At 38.5% G+C, this 22,854-nt stretch overlaps 2 protein-coding genes across 4 annotated transcripts in view; one reads left to right on the top strand and one right to left on the bottom strand.

Moving 5' to 3' along the window:
* Positions 1-824: 824 nt before the first annotated feature.
* Positions 825-22,478, bottom strand: SEPTIN2 (septin 2). Of its 3 annotated transcripts, XM_075099648.1 has the most exons (14): positions 22,383-22,430; positions 21,707-21,868; positions 19,807-19,839; positions 18,562-18,682; positions 15,253-15,339; positions 14,275-14,398; positions 11,432-11,566; positions 11,046-11,163; positions 9,794-9,895; positions 9,340-9,485; positions 8,608-8,691; positions 6,142-6,199; positions 4,174-4,286; positions 825-3,816 (listed from the first exon to the last, which is right to left on the bottom strand). In XM_075099648.1, exons 3-13 carry the CDS (start codon positions 19,813-19,815, stop codon positions 4,182-4,184), a joined length of 1,089 nt encoding a protein of 362 aa, XP_074955749.1. In that variant the 5' UTR covers positions 19,816-19,839; positions 21,707-21,868; positions 22,383-22,430; the 3' UTR covers positions 825-3,816; positions 4,174-4,181. The 3 variants fall into 3 exon arrangements, 2 of the variants coding, with proteins under 2 accessions (XP_074955749.1, XP_074955748.1); XM_075099647.1 differs by lacking the exon at positions 21,707-21,868 and having other exon boundaries at positions 22,383-22,478; XR_012661589.1 differs by lacking the exon at positions 21,707-21,868 and having other exon boundaries at positions 1,387-3,816; positions 8,441-8,691; positions 22,383-22,478.
* An 89-nt stretch (positions 22,479-22,567) lies between these two features.
* Positions 22,568-22,854, top strand: part of HDLBP (high density lipoprotein binding protein) — a 39,602-nt gene continuing 39,315 nt past the window's right edge. Inside the window, exon 1 of the mRNA XM_075099638.1 lies at positions 22,568-22,699. The gene's annotated coding sequence lies outside the window, so the exon portion shown is untranslated. The remainder of the gene's footprint in view (positions 22,700-22,854) is intronic.

Raw genomic sequence — 22,854 nt, forward strand, 5'->3', positions numbered from 1 at the left:
AAAGGTCTTCTATCAAAAATTGGGTCTGACATATCAAGATGCTTCCTTGCCTCTTCTCTCGCTACAGCCTAAATGTACCAGTTCCACACTAAATAATTCAGATAAATGAAACAAACATGCTTTAAAACCATATATGAAGGGTGACAACATGCACAGGTGTGTGGAGTGGTCTGACCGCATCACATGTCCCTGCCAGCAATGCAAAGCAACCCAATACCGCAATCTAAAGTGAGCTGTCCAGAGCAGGGCGCATGCAAAAGCAACACATTCCAAATTTAAAGGACAGCTATAAAAATCTTCTGTTATTAACAGTTAGCTCAGGAATCCAAAAACAATGAGACAGGCAGGTGCTCTTAATCTATAATAGCCATAGGGGTTGTTGAAGTCATTCCACAGGAAGATGAGCCCTAAATTATTTTGGAATATCCAGAACAGATATTAAACACCCTTTCATTCTCTCCAGAGAGGAAGTGTGATTCACTGGAGAAAACAATGACCCTTAACACTTAAAGCACCACCTAACAACAAGTACCTTCATCCTATGCTAACATAATAACTAAAGGACATGCAAGTTTGGCAAGTGCTGCAGAAAAAGCAAGATCCCATAGGTAGGACTTTGGCAGCTCTGGGAACACCCATAGGGAAATGCACTGTACCAGTACACTTGGAGCATCCAATACTTAATGACCGTATTTTATGCAGGTTCATCAATGTGTTCTCTTTCAGCCACATCTGCATTTCTCATTTATATTTAAAACATATCACCACAAACAACCTAGTATTTCCAGGGTTGATGATAATAAAGAATCATAACAAAAAAAGAGTGTATTTCAGTATTTTTATTATAGTCTTGGCTAATGGCAGTACATAAACCGAAATAGAACAGATTTTTGTACCAAGAGCAAGTCATTTTTGCTACCTGCTATAAAGCTTTGCAAATTCAGAAGTATTTTGACTCCTAAAATAAAAAACATAACAATACTGTAACAGAAAAACAACTGTGGCCAGTTCAGGAAGCCATGAATCAACATCTACCTTTTGTCTCCAAATCTTTCTTCTACCCAAGTCTTTCTTCTACCAGTAGTTGAGTTTGTCTGAAACAGAATCTGAGAAAGGTAGTCTCACTTTTCATTTCTTACCATGAAACCACTAATTGCAAGACCATCACAAGAAGAGTGAAGGAGAAGAGATTTGGGAAGAAGCAGCAATTGGCTGTCTTAAGTATTTGGGTTAAAATGGCAAGTCCCATAAACTTGCTTTTTCCTATTCAAAAAAAAAAACCAAACAACCAACCAAACAACACAACAACTCAAACCAACCCACAAATACTTCTCCTGCTAGAATTTGCAGATCAAAAATTATTTGCCTAAGAATCAAACAGAACACTTTATCCTGATCAAATATTTTAATAGATACATATTTCAGAGAGTAAGATATTGCCTAACATAATTCCACAGGTAGTGACCAAACAGCACTAAATGCATGGACAATCTACTTTTGTCCCCATGTTAAAAGAATACAGGAAAAAACTACCAAACCAACATACACAGAATTACATGTACAACTAGTCCCCCTTTGCATAACATTTTAGATTTCACATTTTTTCTTCAAGTACGGGTTCATAATACTACTACAGCTTACCATACCACACCAAGCTTACAGATGAAAACGTGAATGTCCCACAGTTGCTCTCCTTGGCAAAGAGGACAGTGTCTGAAGCATGCTGTGTTCAAAACATTTAATAGATGCCAGACAAATAGCTTAGAAGTGGACAAATGCTGCATTATCAGAAAAAAAAACCCACCCAGACTTGTGGCAACTGTAGAACAGCATGGGACTTCACAAAGTATTCAATGACTTAAGGTTATAGTAAGTTCTTTTGGTAAATTTATGACAACTGATTCATAAAAAGATATCAGAAGATTTAGAAATAAATAAGGTGTTGTGGAGTGTTTTCTGACAATAATGGCACATTAGTTTTTTCGAAAGAACGTGTAGAAACAAAGACGACAAGAACTTGGAAGTGCATGTTTGCGCCATTTAAGTTTTATAGATAAATACTTGACAAAATGGGACTTAACATCTCTGTGCATCTCAACATAGAAAAAGACTCTCATTTTCACTTTGTCAAGGTTAGAGAAGCTCAAATGAATTTTCCAAAACTTTTACAGTAATTGCTTTTGAGAAGAAAACTGGAGCTCCCTAGCAAAGGCTACGACGCAGGATTTTACATCACATTTTTAGAAAGATTCAAATATAAAACAATTCATCAACAGTAGTTTCAGACAGGTAAAAATTTCAGTTGCTTAGCAGGTTTATATTTAATCTAGCCACTTGAAGTACCACTGGAGTTATACACTAGCTGTAGAAATCCTATTAATTGTTTCAAAGAAACATTAAAAAAAATTATAAAAGTCACAGCTGCACCTGAGGTCAAAGAAGAGAAAAAAGTTGCAATTCTATCTATTTATTAGCTGTTCAGATAATGTTTTGTAACAGATCATATTAGGAAATCTGATTGCTGGCTCTATCAGAAGTAGTAGAAAAAACAACCACGGCGTATTACTGCTTATGCTATCAGCTATTATCTATGTAGCTGTATAACACAGCTGTTATGTACTGCAAATACAATACCAAACATGACATGTACTAGAAGTCCAGCCATGCTAAAAAACAGTCTCCTTTACTATCAATGTTAAGGAAAGTGACCTTGGCCTAATATAAAAAAAAAAAACCAAAAACAAAAAAACCACAAAACAAGAAAAGGTGTCACTTACCAGAGTCACTTCCAAAGTAATACTGCTAGCTCCATCTTGGAGCAAGACCTTAAAATACAGTTTGCATTGATCCTGTCAGGGACAGATCACTAAAAAAAAAGAAGGGAGCTAGTATATATTTTATACTACAATTAACAGTTTGCAATGCCCTAAAAATTGTATAAAAATATTTATTAGGAATTACAGAATATCTTATACATTTAGATATAGGGAACACCCATGCATAGCAAACTATTCTTTGGGGTCTACCTCATTGAACAGTATCAGAATTATTCAAGTTTATTTGGTTACAGTAATGCCAGAAAATAGCAGGACTGATTTGTGCTAGCCTACAAGAAACTCTTAAGTTATCTGCAATAGAGTAAGAGGTTTTAGGCAAACAATAAAGAATATATACCCCTCAAGATTAAATCAGAAGGAAATAATGCCTGTCATATAAAATACAGTGTGCCTCTTGAAAAGGCATTTCCTCTTCTTTCTTTTGTTAGGACACAAGGCATGCTTGAATCTTAATTTGATGCTTGCAGAAGCCAAGGATATTATTTGCCCTGAGCAGAGACAGAAAAAGCGCTGATGGTGTCAGACACACACCTGTAAACACTGCAAAAAATATAAAATTAACCTTGCAGAGATCCCTAGTGAGGTGACTGTTACATGCCATTGACACTGACAGCTGTTTATTTCTACATGTAAAAGTTAAAAGCAGGGAGCTACTAAGCCGTGTTAAAAAAAAATTATTATCTAACACCTTATCAGGCTAGAAAAGTTCCAATGTCTATTTTGTATCCCTAATACAATGGGAAATTGAAAATAAGCTCAATATATGGATTACCAAACAAAGTCAAAGGTGTATAATATATAAAATACCAACTGACTACATGTTATGAAATACCTATAACAAGAGTTACCACAATGCATTTCCATGTTAAACTCTAAAGCAAAGGCCGTGTCACATGTTGAGTACAAGGCATCCTTTCTGGTTTAACACTGCTGTAATTCAACTCCAGAATGTCTCCTTTAAGTCAGGATATAAAGTAATCTAAAAACAAGACAGAAAAAATACAGTCTAACATCAGCTATCTTCTTACAGTTAGAAAACCAAAAAACAGCAAACATTTTAAAAGTCACAATGAAACTATGACTTCATCATGGGTTTGAGAATCACCTGTTTACATAATTTCAAAGACACCTTACACGCACACACACACTCTCTAATATTTAGTTTGGCTCCAAGCCATTTCACTTCACAAACAGTAGTTAAACCTTAAAAATTAAAACTAAGATTGAAACCTATGCAAACCCATCTTGTAAACATTTTTCCAGAACTTCTTAATATCAACTACAATAATGAGGAGTTAAAAGAAAATCCCTTTAAGTGGCTATTTGAACATCTTACCAAAGACTTTATACATGGTGTCCGTGAACTGCACTGCTATCTCCTTCTCCACTTTGCATCTGCATCTGCATCTGTGCCTGCATTCTTGCAATCATCTCCTGCATGCGACGAAGCTGGAAAAGTAGCACAGAAGAATCCTTTAGCCTAACCTTACCTCAGAATATGACTGCCACCACACTATTAATTATTAAAGAGGGAACATATATCTGCATTATCTTTATCTGATGGGTAACAGTCTCGGGTTACAGCATCTTCTACTGCTCTTCCTCATCCATTAAGAGGTTGGAAATGTACTGGCTGAAATAAGCAGGCATTATTATTGTAATTTGGAATTAGATTTTAAGCATCCCTAAATGGAAGTCTTTGCCGCCTCTGAAGTTAAATGCATAAAAATGGTGGTACTGAAGTGCTGAACACACACAGTTACTGAAGTTTATCACCAAAAGAAAAGCAGCTTATGTCCCCTCCAAAGTACACCTCTATCTGTCACTAAAAAAAATTGTCAGGATTACTTCCCAACTCCCTTACTAGTGATGTCTAGGTGCAAGCAAGTATTACAGGCAAATCATCGAAGGAGACATAAGCATTATTAAAAATGGCTGAAGCTCAATTTTAGAGTACTGCAACATTTAAACACAGGGTAATCATGTAACTCAGCTACTAGGATTAATTCAGCCATGATGTATGTACAAGATTTCAATTCTTTTATTGTACCCAACTCTGACTGGTGGGAAGTCAACCTCATGACTGAAATATGTTTGGGTGTCCTCGCCTTTGTGCACCTACACTTTAAAGTCAAACTAAACTGTTAAGCTTAACAATTAAAAGTTAAACCTGTGAAATGTTTACACTATTATTTTTCATATACCCTGAAACAATGACCCTTTTCACTTTTACTCAAGTTACCTTTTGGGACTTGGGTAGCCACTAAGACCACTAGTTAAAGACTGAGCACCTGCTTATGCTAGAGCAGTCCAAAAAGTCCATCTAATTCAGGCTTCTCTCCAACACTGGCTATTAGCAAATGTATGGAAAAGCCTCACAGCCAGGTGCGCACACCAGGATTTCCTGACATACACTCTCAAACTCTAGAATAATCTAAATTCTGAACTTGCTAAACCAAAAAATTCTACCTTTGTGTTTAGCCAGCGCATTCATGGAGAAAGTAAAACTCTCCAGTCTCTCAGCATTTTTGAGCTTATCTGCATTCTTGCTATGCACAAAATTCCATGCTAATGAGTTCCACAATTTACAGACTATCTTAAAAGTATCTTTTTTATTTGAAATCAGCCACCTATTAATCTCATTAAACGTGACCTGTTTCTCATATAGTAGATTCCCATTCATCCTGCCACCTAGGATTACATAAGCCCCTTACTATATCCTTCCCCTCTGTCATCTACTTCCCAACAAGAACATTAACCTAATCCCCCCTTGTACAGGACCTGCTTTCCACTTCAGCCCTTCCTCCCACTTTTTGCTATTCACTCTATTTTTTCTAGTCTCAGCTGTATCCTTTTTGGATTAGGACAATGAAAACAGTGTTAGAGCTATACATTATGGATTTATCATAGTGGCAGAATGAGAATTTCTGTTTCGTTCTTTATTCCTGACAATTCCTAGCATTGTTCCCTCCTTTGCTGCAGAGCTGAACTGACTTTTTGCCAGTCTGCAACTGCTAACTTTACTCACGTGAGGATGACTCTCCCCTCCCCACACAATGTGCATCGCTGATTTGTACAGCTGAATCAGGCATTTTACCAGATTCCACCTGTTCCAACAAATCAGCATCCTGAGACTCCCCTACTCTTCATTCTGTTTTGTTACTGCACCTTGAATAACTTTATATTAGCAAATTCTGTCTTTTCCTTTACAAATTACTGAGATCATATAAATTATCTGACCTAAAGTAGTGATACAATAATAAAAATTCCCCCATCACAAGAGTATAGAGTTCTGTCATCTTACTTCAGCTTCTTTTTCAAGCAGAATCTGGTCTTTATTTACTTCTTCATCTTCTATTTTCCTAAAATAAGATGAATGCTGTTCAATAATGTGCATACATTCCATATTTTGAACTTCCAGACAATGCTTTGTTGACAAAAATCAAGGCTTTTATGAAGCTGACATATGTGTTCTAATACAAACGAATTTCATTGAAACATGTTCTCCATGTAGCTGCAATTCATGTTTTTATTTTTAAGAAATCAGTTTATCCATTACTCCTTCATAAAGTTATGCCCAAAACAAGTATAAACCATTCCGGCTATGACTTTAAAACATCACAGATATTTGCATGTAGGTATCAGTAAAAACTATTTCTGAATGGTATCCAAGTATAGCAGTTTACCTGAGCATAACATTATCTTAACTGATTGCAATTTGAGTACCACACAGATATAGTAAATTCAGAAATACTGCAAACACATACTCAATTCTTCTTTCATTGGTGCAATAAATCAATACAACTAAAGCAAAATATAAGTTCAAGGTATCACAGAATCATAGAATATCTAATGCTAGACAAGATGTCAACAAAAATATGAAGCAACATATAAAATCACCAGTGCTCTAAGAAATTCTGTATCTGGAAGCCTGTGATTCTGTATCTGGAAGCCTCCAGACAGAACCTTCCTTTAATGCAGTTCTATCCCTGCTCTAACTTCAGGAACCACATTTGCTACCAAGCATCTAAAAGGCTCATAACCAAAACCAGAGAAGTAAAACAACCACTGTACATATCCAAGATCCTTCCAACTGCAGGAACCCTTTATCCTCTGCTCCACTTAAGACTTTGAAGTTAGATTGTTTTTTTTAAGTCCAAAATCTTTCTTTTGTATAAGATATTGAAGTATAGTACAAACATTGATTACTCCTGACAAAATTAGGGAAATGCTTTCAATCAGTATCTCAGCAAACTCTTGTTTAATTGGCACACTGCAGTTTTACATTGAGAAACCAAACATAAGAATATTTTTATGAACCATATTTTCAAGATTACCTACCACTTTGGCAATAGATTTCTCCTATCCCATGCTGCAATGGGAAAAACCTGCTAACAGATCTAGTCACACAGGTGCCATCAAAAGTGCAAAGCAAACAACCTGCGGCTTGTTATAAGGTTAACAGAGAAAGAAACAGTAAAAAAAATCTTCTGTGCCCAAAAGCCTCTAAGAATGTTACAGAATATAGCCAAATGCTGCCAGTGGGGTAGGTGCAAGTTTGAAATAAATTCACATGCAAACTACCCGCACTTACAGTAAACTTAACTACATTCTAGCAGCACTTCAGAAGTGTGAAAACAAAGACATATAGACCACTTAACTAGTTAAGATACAAAAACATGTTTTAGCTTCACAAAGAAATATACCCCAACTTAACAGCAACTTACTGTCACGTCATTCGCAGAGAAAACTTTAAATCCTCTAAAAAATTGGTAAACATTATTTTAACTCTGTATGACCTTAGGTTATATTACTTCTAAGACCTCTGCACATACCTGTTAGAAAACAGGCACCAGAACTTGGCAAAACACACCATTTTTTAGCTTCAACTTCGGAAGGTAAGATTTAAAAGTCAGGGGAAAAGAGCATGTCATCTTCTCTGAAGGGAAAACTGGACTTGTAGGCCAATGCTAGAGACTGGGACAAACTCTTTTGCCTGAAAACTGACTAGGCATGTGACAAAACCTATGTCAGCAGCATGATGGAAAAAGCTTTGCAAAATACATCAAACCCACTGAAGTGTGCTATTATGAAACCCTCTAGTGGTTGACATAAGAGCAGCAGCTGAAAAATCTAAACCAGGAAACACCCAGTTTTCAACAAGAACTCACAAACTCAACTTCACAAACCCTGCTATTTTAATGAAAAATGAGGTGTCCTGCCTGTCTCTTACCAGGAAAGCTGTGCCCTGCCCACCACAGCTCAAAACAGGATTGAAAGACATTATCCTGTGACTGCTATGCAAAGAAAATTATTTCTTTATACCATGTTTAATAAAGGACTGCAGAGGACTTCAGCCTCTCTTTCTAAAGACACAGTCCAAATATTCCAGCAGTTAATTCTGGAAAAAACCCTTTAATGTATCAGCACTGACATAACATGCAGATTTTTGAAGACAGCATTTATCATAGACCTCTGCCCTACTTATTTACCTCAAATGTTTCAATCCAAGTGTGTTCAAGCCTTAAAACAAAGCAGAGACCTATCTACACCCTTTTAATGTCACAACTGTCTCTTCAGATTTATGCAGTACTTTTTCTTACGTTCAGTGTAAGCTGATCGACTGAACTTGGTGTTGACTGGAGCTGTAGAGCTGTCTGTGATCTACCAAGTCCTCACAAGTAAATGGTAGGAGAGACGCCGAGAGAGAGAGACACCAAAAAGTAAATTCAGAAAAGGAAGAAACAGCATGTAACCACAAGATAACAACCTGCCACCTCGTTTGAGCCTCTCAGAGCGGAAGTTCTCATAGTGAAGATCCTGGGTCACCTCCTGAAGATCTTGCATATGGGTGCTGGAGGAAGAACAATAATTAAAACATACCTGTGTCACATCAGCTTGCTTAACCAAGTCTCACATTCAGCACTGTATTGGGTCAACATGTTCAGCGTGTACACCCATTTAACCAGCTAATTTAAGTTAAATCAGTGCAATAAAAGACACACAGAGACACCACCTCAGACCCTGAGGCCTGACATAAGCCATCCTCTTGGGTGAAGCATTTGGTAAAGCAGTGCTGGGCAGGGGAAGCATAGTAAAGCCTGAAAAAAATCAACCAGTGGACTTTTGAAGTCTACTCCTTTGCAGACATGTATCTAGATATAGATATATTTAAATAAGCACGAGGTGTGAAGCAACCTGTTTTATGTTCTTGGGGATTCTGGATAGCAAGACAACACTGTGTTCAACAAAATAATTAGACAAAGATTATTTTCACAGAATCATTGAGTAATTCAGGTTGGAAAGAAGCTATGGAGCCTATGTGGTCCAGTTCCTGCCTAGACCTATCCCAGCTAGGTCACGCTTGCTCTTAGCCTTCTCCAGACAAATTCTGAATGTCTCAAAGAATTCCACAACTGCTCCAAACCCCCATTACAGTATTTGAGTATCTTCCTGGTAATTGATTTTTAAACTACCATTTAATTGATATTTTCTAACTTACATTAACATGGTCCTCAGCTTCAGGAAGTCATTATGTTCTGGATTCTCCACTTCAACTACACCCCATGGGTAGAGTCGACCTCTAACTTTTTTACCTTTGGCTTCAATGAGTTGATTGGATCCCACTACACAAAATGGAATGCTGGCCTGAAAGCCAAAATGGCAAAAATTACTAATAACGAACCAGAACAAACAACTCCAAGAACAACTCTTGTTCTGCTCAGCACTGCATATGACAGAAATAAGTTTGTAATGCTTTTAATTTGAAGCTGTAAAAAAAAAAAAAGTCATTGTTACTACCACCTTTCAGAATGAGAAGGATGGGCACAGACACACAGCGACTCACTCAAGGTCTCATTGCAGGTCACGGTATGTATCTTGTTCTAAAGCCCTCTGAGCAGACCGAAAAGACACAGTACATTATCCACGTATGTAACCTATGAAGCCAGTCATACCTTCAGGAGTCTGGTCTGTTCTTTAAAATCTTCATCCTCATCTGATTCAGCATCTGGCAGGTGATAGATCTTGATGCCATGCTCTTCTATTTCGTCCAGAATCTGAGATTTATAATACAAGAAATTGAGATAATATCCATATAAGGCCAGTACTTTTAAAACTTAAGGTAAAATTAATCAGTTATACACCATCTCTTGAGAAATTTGGGCCTTACTGATCCAAATTACTTGGCAAGTACTTGTTTTAAACACCATATTTCTTCGTGATATTCAACAACTACTTGCCACACGGTTTCAGACAAACAATAGCGTTTCAAATAAACACTGTCCTCTGTGGATTACACATAAGAAATTGAGCTTTTTTTACACCTTTGTAATATTATTTTTATTATCTAGCATTGACTTAATTGCTTTGAACAGTCTAAAACTCCTTGCTCTTGCCTCTGAATTAATATCGGTGGTAGGGGTAGGAGTGTTTAAAAGCCTAACTGAACTACAGACATAACAAGTAGTTTTTAATGTCTTCATGACTGCTAAGAATGGCATCTGCAGCTGGATGCCATTTGCCATAAACCCAAATTTTGCTCTTTAAAATAAAATTTTTTTTAAAAATCTTTATTTCTGCAGAATTCTAGCACAATATGTATATCAAAGTAAAGCATACTTCTCTATTTTTATTGCAAGTGAAAAAAATCACAGATAAGGTTTTAAATAAAACAGCTACAACTGGATCAAGTGTGGCCTCTGGCAAGTTAACTCTACACTTCTTTCTAAATTTCATAGTTGTTATTAACTCATGATGTTTGTTGCATTTCCCCCCCACCTTTAGCAAATACTGAAGTCCTGCTTTTCAATCATCAGAATTCTGAGTGGGTAAAACAATATATACACATTATAGATGTAGATACTATCTCAGCTTTGGGGCTGATTAAACAGGTAAGAAAGCAGTTACCATTAGCAAATGCATTTAAATATTTTTCCAAAGTTTCAAAATTCACTCATAATGTAATTGTAACTGTAGTCAATCTGACATTTCACACACAACATTTTAAGGACAATTTCTGGGTTAAATACATAATAGAAGAATTTACAAGCTACCAAACTACACATTAAATAATGTTACACTGTGCGTGAAATTATATTTTTCTTGTCTAGGACAGCACGATATTGAATGAGAACACCCCTCTCTTCAGTAACCATGCTGCTATAACCTAAGTTACAATATTTCTCAGCAAGCCAGAAAAATACTTACCCTTTTCTTTAGTCTTTCTCGCTCTTTCAGAGAAAGCGTATCAGCTTTTGCAATCACTGGTACAATATTTACTTTATTGTGTATGGCCTTCATAAACTCAACATCCAGAGGCTTAAGGCTAAAATTAAAATGTGGAAAAATTTTAATCTAAATTACCCAAAGGCTTAGGGCTAAGATTAAAATGTAGAAAAAGTTTATTTTTTATCTAAATTACCAATTTATTTTACACCAATACAGATCTCTCTCTTTAAGCAGAGAAAAAGAACACAGCCAATTAATTCCAGCTGTCCTACTACTTAAGTAATAGCAATCTGATTTTAAAAATTTAAGTCAACAACCACAAACCAACACCCTGAAGTAAAATAAAGTTAGGGAGAAACACCTACCCGTGACCAAATGGTGAAATGAAATAGAAGCAGCAATGAACCCGGTTATCGATGATATGCCTTCTGTTCAAACCACTCTCATCATGCAGATATCGCTCAAACTGCTCATCAATGTAAGAGATTATGGTCTTAAAACTGTAAAACAAATATGGATTCAAGAAATCATGTTCATTCCCAAATGGTCATTAATTTTAGTGATGTTTCAAAGGTAATATTAAAACACCAAAACATCCTGTTGATGTACAAAAATTAATTTAGTGCTGCTGTAAGACTGTAAGAGTAGAAGAGCACATATATTAAAATTTTACTTGAATTCTGGAATAACGAACTACTATGCATATCTATTTTTTTTATATTAAAAGTAAAATATACACGCATATAACACCATTTTAACTTGTACAGCAAGCTTCTCTTGGGTTAGCATTCATCTTTTGACTAGTATTAATTACACATGCTCAGGATAATCTAAGCTTCTTGTTCCAAATTGATTTAAAAATCACAGAATGCTTTGGGTTGGAAGGGATCTTTTAAGATCACCTAGTCCAACCCCCCTGCTCTGGGCAGGGACACCTTTCACTAGAAAGGTTGCTCAAAACACGGTCCAACCTGACCATAAGCACTTCCAGGGATGGGGCATCCACAGTTTCTCTGGGCAACCTGTTCCAGCATCTCACCACCATCACTGTGAAAAACTTCCTTATGTCCACCCTATATCTACCCTCTTTCCATTTAAAACCATTGCCCCTTGCCCTGCCACTACAGACCCTGGTAATAAGTCTCTCTCCATCTTTCCTATAAGCCCCTCACATATTGAAAGGCCTTAGTAAGGTCTTCCTGGAGCCTTCTCTTCTCTAGGCTGAACAACTCCAACTTTCTCAGCCTTTTCTCACTGCTGATCCAGCCCTTGGATCATTTTCATGGCCCTCCTCTGGACCCACTCTAACAGGTCCATGTCTGTCTTGTGCTGGGAGCCCAGAGCTGGATGCAGTGCTCCAAGGTGGGGTCTTACCAGAGCAGTGTAGAGAGGCAGAATCCCTTCCCTCGACCTGCTGGCCACGCTCCTTTTGATGCAGCCCAGGATAAAAATGGCTTTCAGGGATGCAAGTGCACATTGCCAGCTCATGTCCAATTTTTTGTCCACCAGTATCCCCAAATCCTTCTCTGCAGGGCTGCTCTCAACCCATTCATCTCCCAGTCTACATTGAGGACTTCCCCAACCCATGTGCAAGACCCTGCACTTGGCCTTGTTGAACTTCATGAGGTTTGCATGCATCTACTCCTCCAGCCCATCAAGGTCTCTCTGGGTGACATCCCTTTACCTCTAGTGAATCAACTGTACCACTCAGCTTGGTGTCATCAATTCCACTATATCATTGATGAAGATATTAAATAGTATTGGTTCGACTATGGACTGCTGAGGGACACCACTCTTTACTGGTTTCTACTTAGACTTTGAGCCACTGACTGTAACTTTTTGGACATGGCCATCCAGCCAATTCTTTATCCATCCAACAGCCTGATCATCAAACCCTTATGTCTCCAATTTAGAGGCAAGTATGTTACGGGGACCATATGAAAGGCCTAACAGAATCAGTAGATGACATCAATAGTTCTTCCTTTATCTACTCCATTGTGGAACGCCACCAATTAGTCAGGCATGATTTGCCCTCAGTGAAGCCATATTGGTGGTATCTAATCACCTTCCTGTCTTCCATATGTTTCAACGTATCTTCCAGGAAGATCTGTTCCATGATCTTACCGGACATGGAGGGGAGGCTGACTGGTCAGTAGTTCCCAGGGTCCTCCTTTTTAAAAATGGGCATGATATTTCTCATTTTCCAGTCACTGGGGACTTTGCCTGACTGCCATGATTTTTGAAATACAATGGAGAGTGGCTTGGCAACTACATCTGCCACAGATAACCCAACAAGATGGGATGCATCTTGTCAGGTCCCATGGAGGGGCAGTCCAAATCCCTTATCAAGTTCAAGTTCCTCAGGTGGTCTCGAACGTGATCTTCACTTATGATGAGAGGGACTTTATATCCCCAGTCCCTGCCTTGAGTTTTAAGGGCTTGAGACATGTGGGGAGAGGGATTAACATTGAAAACTGATCGCCATTGATCTCAAGATTATTGTTTAGTATTTATTATAATGTAAGTTTCTCAAAAAAAAAAAAACAAAAAAATCAAACCCAAAGATGATGAAAATGCACTTAAAAATGAAGCACAGAATCTGAGAATGCTCAAATGAATGTGGACAAGATCTAAAGGTGGATTTTTACTTGCACTAAAGACCAGATGACTTATTTTCTCAGAGTATTGCTGAACTTCTTGTGCACCAGTGGTTCCATTGCGTCCTGACTATTAAAAAAGTCAAGGTCATTGTTCACTTAAAACTCTTCCAAACTTAAGTTAACTAAGAAAAAAAAAATCTGTGCCACAAGATTTATTTCAAGTTGTGTGTAAGTTACTGATGACTTTTTACATGTATCTGAATAAACTCGTAACACCTAAATTAAGCTTCCTCAGAATTAGAACACATGCCCGTCTCTCCAAAAAAATCACACCTGCAATTCAGTACTTCACATAACACACCAAAAAAAGGTAAGATAATGACTTAACAGTCATTATCTTAACAAGTCTTAACCTTGAGTCACGTGTGGAATGGAAGTGTTTAATAGCTAGGGTTGCCACATGGGCCATCCTACTTTGAACTTTGAATGATATACATATCATTATTAATGCAGCCCCACTTCAGTTACTTATTCCCACGCCCCCAGGACCAATATGAAAGGGATGTCAGTCTTCATACACAGATCAATATTATACTCTGTTTACATACCAGTCTCGACAATTGATAGCATCCCCATATCCTGGTGTATCTACAACTGTCAGACGCAGTTTCACACCTCTCTCTTCAATTTCAACTGTTGAGGCTTCGATCTGCACAGTGCGTTCAATCTTCTCTAAAAGTCAATAAACTTGATCTTTCAGAATAGTATTTATAAGACATTTTGAGATAAGCTCAAAAGATTAATTGGCAGATGCAACCATATAAATGTTATTCCACAGATCACCTTCTAAGGCCTGATAACTTAACAGCAAGACTCAGTATTTAAGTTCGTCAGATTTTGTTAGAAGAGACTGACAAAAAACTGTAGGTAATCAGATATTTGGAGAACAATACTAAATTATACATAATGGATTTTTTTTCCTAAGGTTGAAAGTGATAACTAATTATTCAGCTAACATTACAAATTATTAAAGCAAGTCATTCAACAAGTAGCAAAGAGGGGAAAAATACAGCATCTTCCTCTATTTTCTTAAAATATTCTCTTCTGTTGGATTATTGTATACCTTGGTGAACAGAATAAAAAAGGGACAAGACACTGAAGAAAAGGAGGTGAAGTTCACGTTCACTAAATATCAATCCAAAGCAAAAGAAGCAAGTTGCAAGTCCAAGCAGGCATAAACAATGCATATGTTTAGAATTGCAATATATTAAAAATTAAAGGAAGTTTCTGATTGGTTTAGTTGATTTCTTATCTTGCTGTGACACAATGACCTTTTTTTATGTCATCAAAAGAAGGGATCAACTTTCTAGGTGCTAGTATGAATGCACCCAAGGACTAAACAAAGACTCTGTATACATCCTGGGTACAGAGGGAACAAATTCTATAAAACAGTTCAAGTATAAGGAAATACATTAGAAACTACTACAACTAGAAATCACTGCTGGCTGTTACCAAAATCCAAAGATAGAAGCATTCGACTCCAAAAATCATCGAGAACAGAGAAACTAGAACAAAGGTGTGTTTACCAGCAGCTCCTGGGATTATCCGTTCTGGGTAGAGATCTGTCAAGAAGAGGCTGTTTATCAATGTAGATTTTCCCAACCCAGATTCACCTGTGATTCAATGTAAAGACAAATTCAACATATTTACATAACTAATTTCAACTCTATCCAGACAGTATCATCTGACTATACATCTTTTTTTTTATGTTAAATTTAAATCTTTTAATTTAAAAATTCACAGCTTACAATTTTGTATTAGAAAAGTTTGCATTAGGCTGAACAATTTTCACATCTTAGCTTTATTACACACTTTCTCAGAGCTTTCACTGATGATCTGTAATTAAATCTGCTAGTCAATTGGAGTTCTGATCAATTTATAGTTAAAAATTCCCGTTTCAGGTCTCTCGATTTTTTAAGGCATGCTTTTCTGCTATCACTCCAGAATGTGAAAGTTCATACACAGTTGAGAAGCTAGATCCTGCCTAGCTATATCAATTGATACATTGAAAAAGGCATTGCTGAACTTCTGCACAGCCAGCCGTCATGAAGTGTGATTTATTTCTGGTTTTTATGCTAATATGGCAAACAGGAACCCAAGGGAAGAGGAATATGACACGGCTACTGAGCATACACACAGAGCAATTTTTTCACTGATGGAACTGGGGATTACCAAAGTGTACCGTAAATATACTTTTGTTCTAGGGCTATTGACTGAGCCATGAGGAAAGTTCAAAAGCAAACTAATTAGCTAAAGATCTTAATCAAAACAAATGTTCATGGCATAAAAAAGACCAGCAACTCAAAATACTCCGTACTTGAATTCACTGAACAAATCCTTTTCTAGAATTTTGGTTTTATTTCAGGTGTTGGTAGAATTAATTAAAAAATTTAGAAGTTAAAAATGATGGGCCACATGATTCCTCTAAGTTACACAAACTATTCTGCAACAGGAGCCTGACAAAAATATCTGAACAAAAGAAAAAAGAGGTGGAATTATTTTTTAAATAAATATTTGACTAGGAGATGCCAATTTTTAATGCCTTATAGAATGTATCTCCCAAGATCAGATTTTATGAGTGCAGCCTTCACCAGCAAAAGAGACATGCAGGCAGAGTAAGTCAACAGTCACATGGCATCATGTCAGCAAAACCAAAAAAGCATGATTTTAACCAGTGGCACATTCCATACTTTCAGTCTGGGTAAATATTACATGTAAACCAAATCAGTTTTCATAGCCGCTGTCAAGTATTAATGAAAAGAGTAGCTATTCTAACTACTGGCCACAGTAATCAGAGTTTAGCAACTCTCACGTGAAATAACTATTAAGTCATGGCTTAATAATGGGAACAACCATGAAACTGTTAATAAATACAAGTGGTTAGGATTTCTTTAGAAGCAACACAGCCAAGCAGCCAAATTGTTACAAACTCGAGCTGGTATTTTCACATACTACAATAAACAATAGCAGAAAAAACAATGAGAAGAACAAAAATTATTGATTAGGGCTGACTCAGTGCAGACAGCCTTTAAATAAACATTCTCCTGCTCAGAAATTAAGCAGCATGGCAACTTAATGAAGAATAATAGTCCAATACAGACACTGAGATATAACCAACAGGAGAACACACTTAAACCCCATACATATTTCAAGAGAAAGAATTCACATTCCAAACTGTTGAAATAATCAACAATTTAAAGCACACTTTATTTTATCTTACACTGACTGCCTCCCTCTGCTAAGTTTACTTTAAAGTAATCACTCCATATTTTCAACGCAATTACTTTTCTCCAAGTTCTCTTCCTGTAGTTTTCATTTATCCCTTAGAATACTGGCAGACAATGACTGTAACGTTAAATTTTACTCTGAGACATAGGTGGGATTAATTGCCTTTCTGTTACTCTGACACCATGTAATCTTCCCCATTTTTTATTTTACAAGAAGCTAGAAACAACTGTTTGGTCTATATGCCAGAACGGCTTCAAACAGCAATATTTGCGATTAATATCAAAGAGATCTGGAACTTAAGCTTAGCTGCAGCAGAGGAAGCACATCTTTTATTTCTCAGAACAGATTTTTAGGATCACTGAACAGTAAATTCTGAATAGTTACAGGAGATATAATTTGGACCATCTGCTTATAGTTTGGCTTTACCCTCAGATTTTATAAGATATCCAATATGATATTATCCTAAGCAAATCTAATGAAAGATACAGTAAACATCTATGATAAAATTCTAAGACGACAAAAATAATGGCCAACTCTGTCCAACACTGAACTACAAATGACAGACACAGGATAAAAGCAATGCTAGGGCTGTCATTTGGCAAAATTAATGAAAGGTTTGAGGACAGACTCTTTCTGTAACTACTGGAATTCAAAACAATTGAGCACTTAAAACACCTCCTGTCATACACCAGCTCACTTCTCCTGCTCATTTCCGCTGTGATCTCTCTCAGACAGATCTAACATACAAATGAGATTTACTTCTTGTGACGCCAGGTAATAAAGAACCTAATTCTATTAGGGTTACTTTTTGCAAAAGCCTATTTTAAAAGCAAGAATTACAGCGTTCAAACACGAAAATCTCAGAAGTTACAGCTTCCAAGCAGTGTGACCAGAAGAGATATAAAAGATGCCCAAGCCTGATTTGGGAGCCTACTTAATTTGCAAAAATACAACCGACTTCTCAGAGGAACAAGGTATTTCTGCAGACACAATGGATTTTTAATTTCCATTCCAGATACCAAAACAGATTCTCAATGAAATATCATACAGAATTAAACTTTAAATTATAACTGCTAACAGAAAATCAAGATAAATTTCAAAAGTAACAGCTCACATCAAAACCAGCTAATCCAATTCTCATTCTTCTAAGAGCATTTAAAAGGGGCGGAAAGACCAGAGTTCATATTCTTTTGAGCTACAGAAATATACAGAACATTTTAAATAGTCTCCTTAATACTATTCTCTTAATCAAAACACACAAGCCACCAAAGACACTATTCAAATGCAAAAACAGTTTTAAACTGTATTTTAAATGCAATGCTTGAATCCTGTAAGACAGAAGAGAAGGAGGGAAGTAACAATGACTGGACTTCACAACAAAATTTCTTCACCCACAAACTTATTAATGTATTCAAACATGGTTTGTGGCGTGGAAAACAACTGCTGCACGGATTAATAAACTATAAAAGAAAGTTAAGTGCTACAGTACAGAAGGGCTTTCTGATGCAAGCTGAAGCCTTACAATAGTGGAAGTAATATTAATTTTAATTCAAAATTGCCTGTGAGCAAGTACTGATTTTGAGAAAGACCATGAAACATTTCCTTACCAACCACCATAAGAGTAAATTCAAACCCCTTTTTCACAGACTTCCGGTGAACCTGATTGGGAAGGTTTGCAAATCCAACATAGCCAGGGGTTTCTGGATTGGTAAACTGAGCAGGCTGTTGCTAAAAATAAAATAAAATAAGACAATAATAAGCAACCACTCAAGACATACTTGTTTGTGTAACTGCTTTCCTCAGCTTTTTCAAATGGTTTGAAGCCACATGACATACAGAGAGTAAACTACACAGGTGTTCCTACTACTCAACAGCTTCACCATGAAGTACAGAACAACTGCATTTCACCTAGAGTTTAAAAAAACCCAAAGTTTCATTTATTCAGCTATCCAGCAAGATCACCATAAGAAAAAAGAAACAAACCTCCAAACTTTTCTTTATTGAAGTTTGAAGCGCATTCAGTAATCACACACTTTTTTAAACAGTGTCTTCACACACATTTAAAATGAAAAGGCTTTTGTCCAATGCTTACAGACTTAAATAGAAAGGTGGAGATTTCTAATCTGTTTTTAGCACATCCAAATGAAAACACTGAACAACTCAGGAAGTGACAGCTGGAAGTCCTCTTCAGAGATCTCTTCTAAAGGGCACAGGATTTACACAACAGCGTTTCAAATGCCCACTGCTACAAATGCTGCAGAGAAATCTTTAGTTCCCCTCTTCAAGCACATCACTTGAGTACCCTTTATCACTCATTTCACTCCAATAAGCTAACATGGATGTTATACCCATTATATCGTAGGCATGGGACCAAGAACTAGATGAATCCCAGCATGTCAATGGTATTCTAAATTACCACATGGTTTATGAAGGATTTTTCCAGAAGATCAGTTGGCTCTATTAGTAAATGAAGAAATTAAATCTAAGAACATCCTTTTCTTAAATGATTCTGGCTCAACACACAGTAGCAGAATGGAAGCTTCAATGAAAATGTACCAGGGAGCTTGTGTGCAACTCAGTGACCAAAACTAAATCCTTCCAAGAGTATTTGTCAACTGCAGAGGTTTATACTTGTAAGAAACTACTTTAATATATGCTTTACATCAGTTAATCTTTCAATATTACATTTTCTAAATGTGGATTCTCTCTTATTTATGACCCATAAATTTAGCATACACATCACCATCAAACATGATGCAAGTTACATGTTCTGCCCTTTTAAAATATTTAATATTTTTAAATATTTATCTGGTTCACATTGTTACATTGGAAGACAGAAATTTTATTCTTACCTTGGACATTTTTATGGAAGGTCAGGAACAAATCTGGAAAATTAATAATGTTTTTCAGCTTATTAAAAATCATACAAGAAAAAAACCAACAAAACACAAAATAATATAATACCCACTGTTGCACACTATATTTAAAAAGAAGTATTCTTGATTTGATGTCCAAATTTTGAAACAGTGTTGATTGTTTCACAGAGTACAAGTATTTGACTTTGGTATTAACGAGGGGCAGAATCTTCAGCAACCATTATTCCTATTAACATCATCAGACAATAAATTCAAGCAACATGAATGTGGGGTACTAAAAGGCACTAGATGTACAACAAACCATTTTGAAGCCTGAAAAAGCAAAGTTCACATCCTTTCCGGAAACTAACCAAACCAAATACACTGCTTAAAGACATCTCACTATTTACAGGAAACAGTTTTTTCAAAGCTCAGAAAAAGAACTTGTGTATTTTTTTCTTTTTAAGCCTCGTTCCCCTCAACATTTCCTTTCATGCTTGAGTGTTATGTAAAGAGCTGACAGCTTCAAAATGAAACATTTTCTCCTCCCCTTTCGTCTGGATGCTTGCAAACTCAGTCATTTTAACTTCTGTTGCCAAGTAAAATTTTCACACACAGCTGTATCACTTTGAGATACAAAACAGACAAGGGGAAAAAAAAATATCTCATCTAACACCTCTATGCAAAAAAATCTCCTGATGAACAAGACCTGTCAACAGAAGTGAACTTCTATTGCACTAACTTGCGTGAGTTCAAGAAAAGAAAGGCTAAATTTACTATGGCAATATTAAAACGGCTATAATTTACTATGGCAATATAAAAACGTCAGCATATGCTGTATCTTCGAGTGATGAGAGCTCCAAGGGTTCTAGTCCCTCCCCTGGGTTGCCCTCTAACCAAACAGGTGTCTGTGTCCACTCGCAAAGCCCACATATCTTAGCCACCTTTCACCTATCTAGCTCACTCCCACTTTGACTTCATGGATTTGAAATGATCACTGCCTGATCCTGTCCATCTTCCAAGCAGATTTTTGTCAGTGAGTTCAGCTTCATGTGAAATGACACCAAATTGCTTCAGGGTACAGCACTCTTCAGCTTATTCCTCCCATCAAAAAGACACCTCCAAGTCAAAGCAAACTGCCATGAGCCAGCCAGACAGGAGCCCAACCTTTTTTGTGCAAAGTTGAAGGCAAAGTTGTTTTCAAATTTGTGATGATTTCTGGCTACTCTGGCATTTGCTTCTCAAAGCTACTGTATATGTACATATATACAAGCACAACCTCTTTCAGGTTTATTAAGGTGCAACTTCTTAGCTCACCATAATTACTTAAAAGTTACCAAGCTGCTTCCCTCCCCCCCTTCCCAATACAGAAGAGGTCAGTTTTAGGAAGGCTTTTTGATGGCAAGGATGAGACTAAAGGTGCTAAACATTGAAGCAATCCGGTGTGTTTCACATAAATCTGGCATCCTGATTACACACACGGAATAAAAAACGGATAACATGCTTCTCAAGTGGAATTTCATGCTAAAAATAAAAACCAGTATCTGCAATGTCTGTATTACAGTCAATAGGCTGGTCTATGGCCACTACTGAGGAGGTTATCTGCGAGACTTTTATCATCATCAAGATTGCTCTGATAGCAACTCCTCCAAGACTGTTTCCTGCCGAGTGATGTCATTGATCCCTGCTTAACCATTCTCCGTGAGAGACTTTCAGTGCCAAACAAAACTGGATCCTGCTAGAACACAGAAGAACATTCTTTTAATTCACAAGGCTTGTCTGTCACCCAACTATTTCTCAGGCTACGACCGAAGCAAAGTTTCTCACAGCTACCAAGAAACGAAGGAGAGCTATTTATGCAGATTGTTGCAGTTATATTACGTTTTAGTACACGGACCAAGCACAGAAATCTTTCACGAAAGATCTTTCCCATAGCATTCCCTTCGGGGCAGCAGCTGAGCGCTCCCATGCAGCCAGGAGCACGGAGCCTCGGAGCAGTCCAGATTTTCCTCTGGAGCTGGGCGATCCCGTTTCTTTCCCTCCGGTTTCAACAACCTGGCTGGAGTTTTCCAAAAGAGCGCCTTCTGAAGCGTGGCGTGCAAAGGGCACTGGAACGACCCCTTCACTCCCTATGGTAAGGGGGAACCGCGCCCCCGAAACCCTCGGGGGGAGGCAGTGCTGTGTCTGACCGCTCCGACCCCCCCTCCGGCTGCTGGCGGCTCTACAGCCGGCGCCACCGCCCCGCCCCACAGCTCCCATCCGCCCGCTTCCTCCTCACCAGCATCCCCCGCCCCAGCACCCCTCCTGGCCGCCCCGCCGCCCTCCCTCCCTCTCTCATCCCCAGCCCGCCAAGTGCGTCCCGCGGTAAGCGCCCAGAGCGGCTTCCCGGAGAGCCCTGGAGGAGCCCGGGAAGGGGCTGATCCTTCACCGCCCCTCCATAGAGGGGCCGCGCAGACGGACCCCCGGCCTCGCCGAGGGAGGAGAGAAGGGAAGGGCAGCGCCCCTTACCTTATGCTGCCTCAGCGCCCCTGCCCTGCCCTGCCCTCCACTCCCCTCCCCTCCGGGCCCCTCACCTGCCGGCCCGCGCCTCACGCAGCCAACGACCACAACCGCCACTCCCGCGCGCGCGCACCCTGAGGGGGAACGGGAGGAGCCGCGGCGCCCCTCCCCGCCCTCATGCCCCCGCCCCCGGGGCGGTGCCGGGAGGTGCGGCGCAGGGCCCCTGCGCGCATGCGCCCCCCTGTTCCCATAGCAACCCGCCGGCCGAGGGCACGTGGGGGAGGGACCACTTGTATGTTGGTAGGTCACGCACATCCCTCTTTCTTACCAAGATGGCGGCCGGCCCCTCGGCTTCGTACCCAGCCTAGGCTTTGCTGCGGGCCCACTAGAGGTAACAGCGGCCCCGCAGCCGGCGGTGCTGGCCGCGCGGGGGGGTGGGGAGCGCCAGAGGCAAGCGGGCGGAGGGTGCGGGTCCGGCTCTGCGGCCGGGCGGGTTCCGCTGCCTCCAACAAGATGGCGGCAGCAGAGAGACGGGCTCCGCGGGCG

The sequence above is a fragment of the Phalacrocorax aristotelis genome, chromosome 7, assembly GCF_949628215.1.
Source record: "Phalacrocorax aristotelis chromosome 7, bGulAri2.1, whole genome shotgun sequence".
Classification (NCBI taxonomy): domain Eukaryota; kingdom Metazoa; phylum Chordata; class Aves; order Suliformes; family Phalacrocoracidae; genus Phalacrocorax; species Phalacrocorax aristotelis.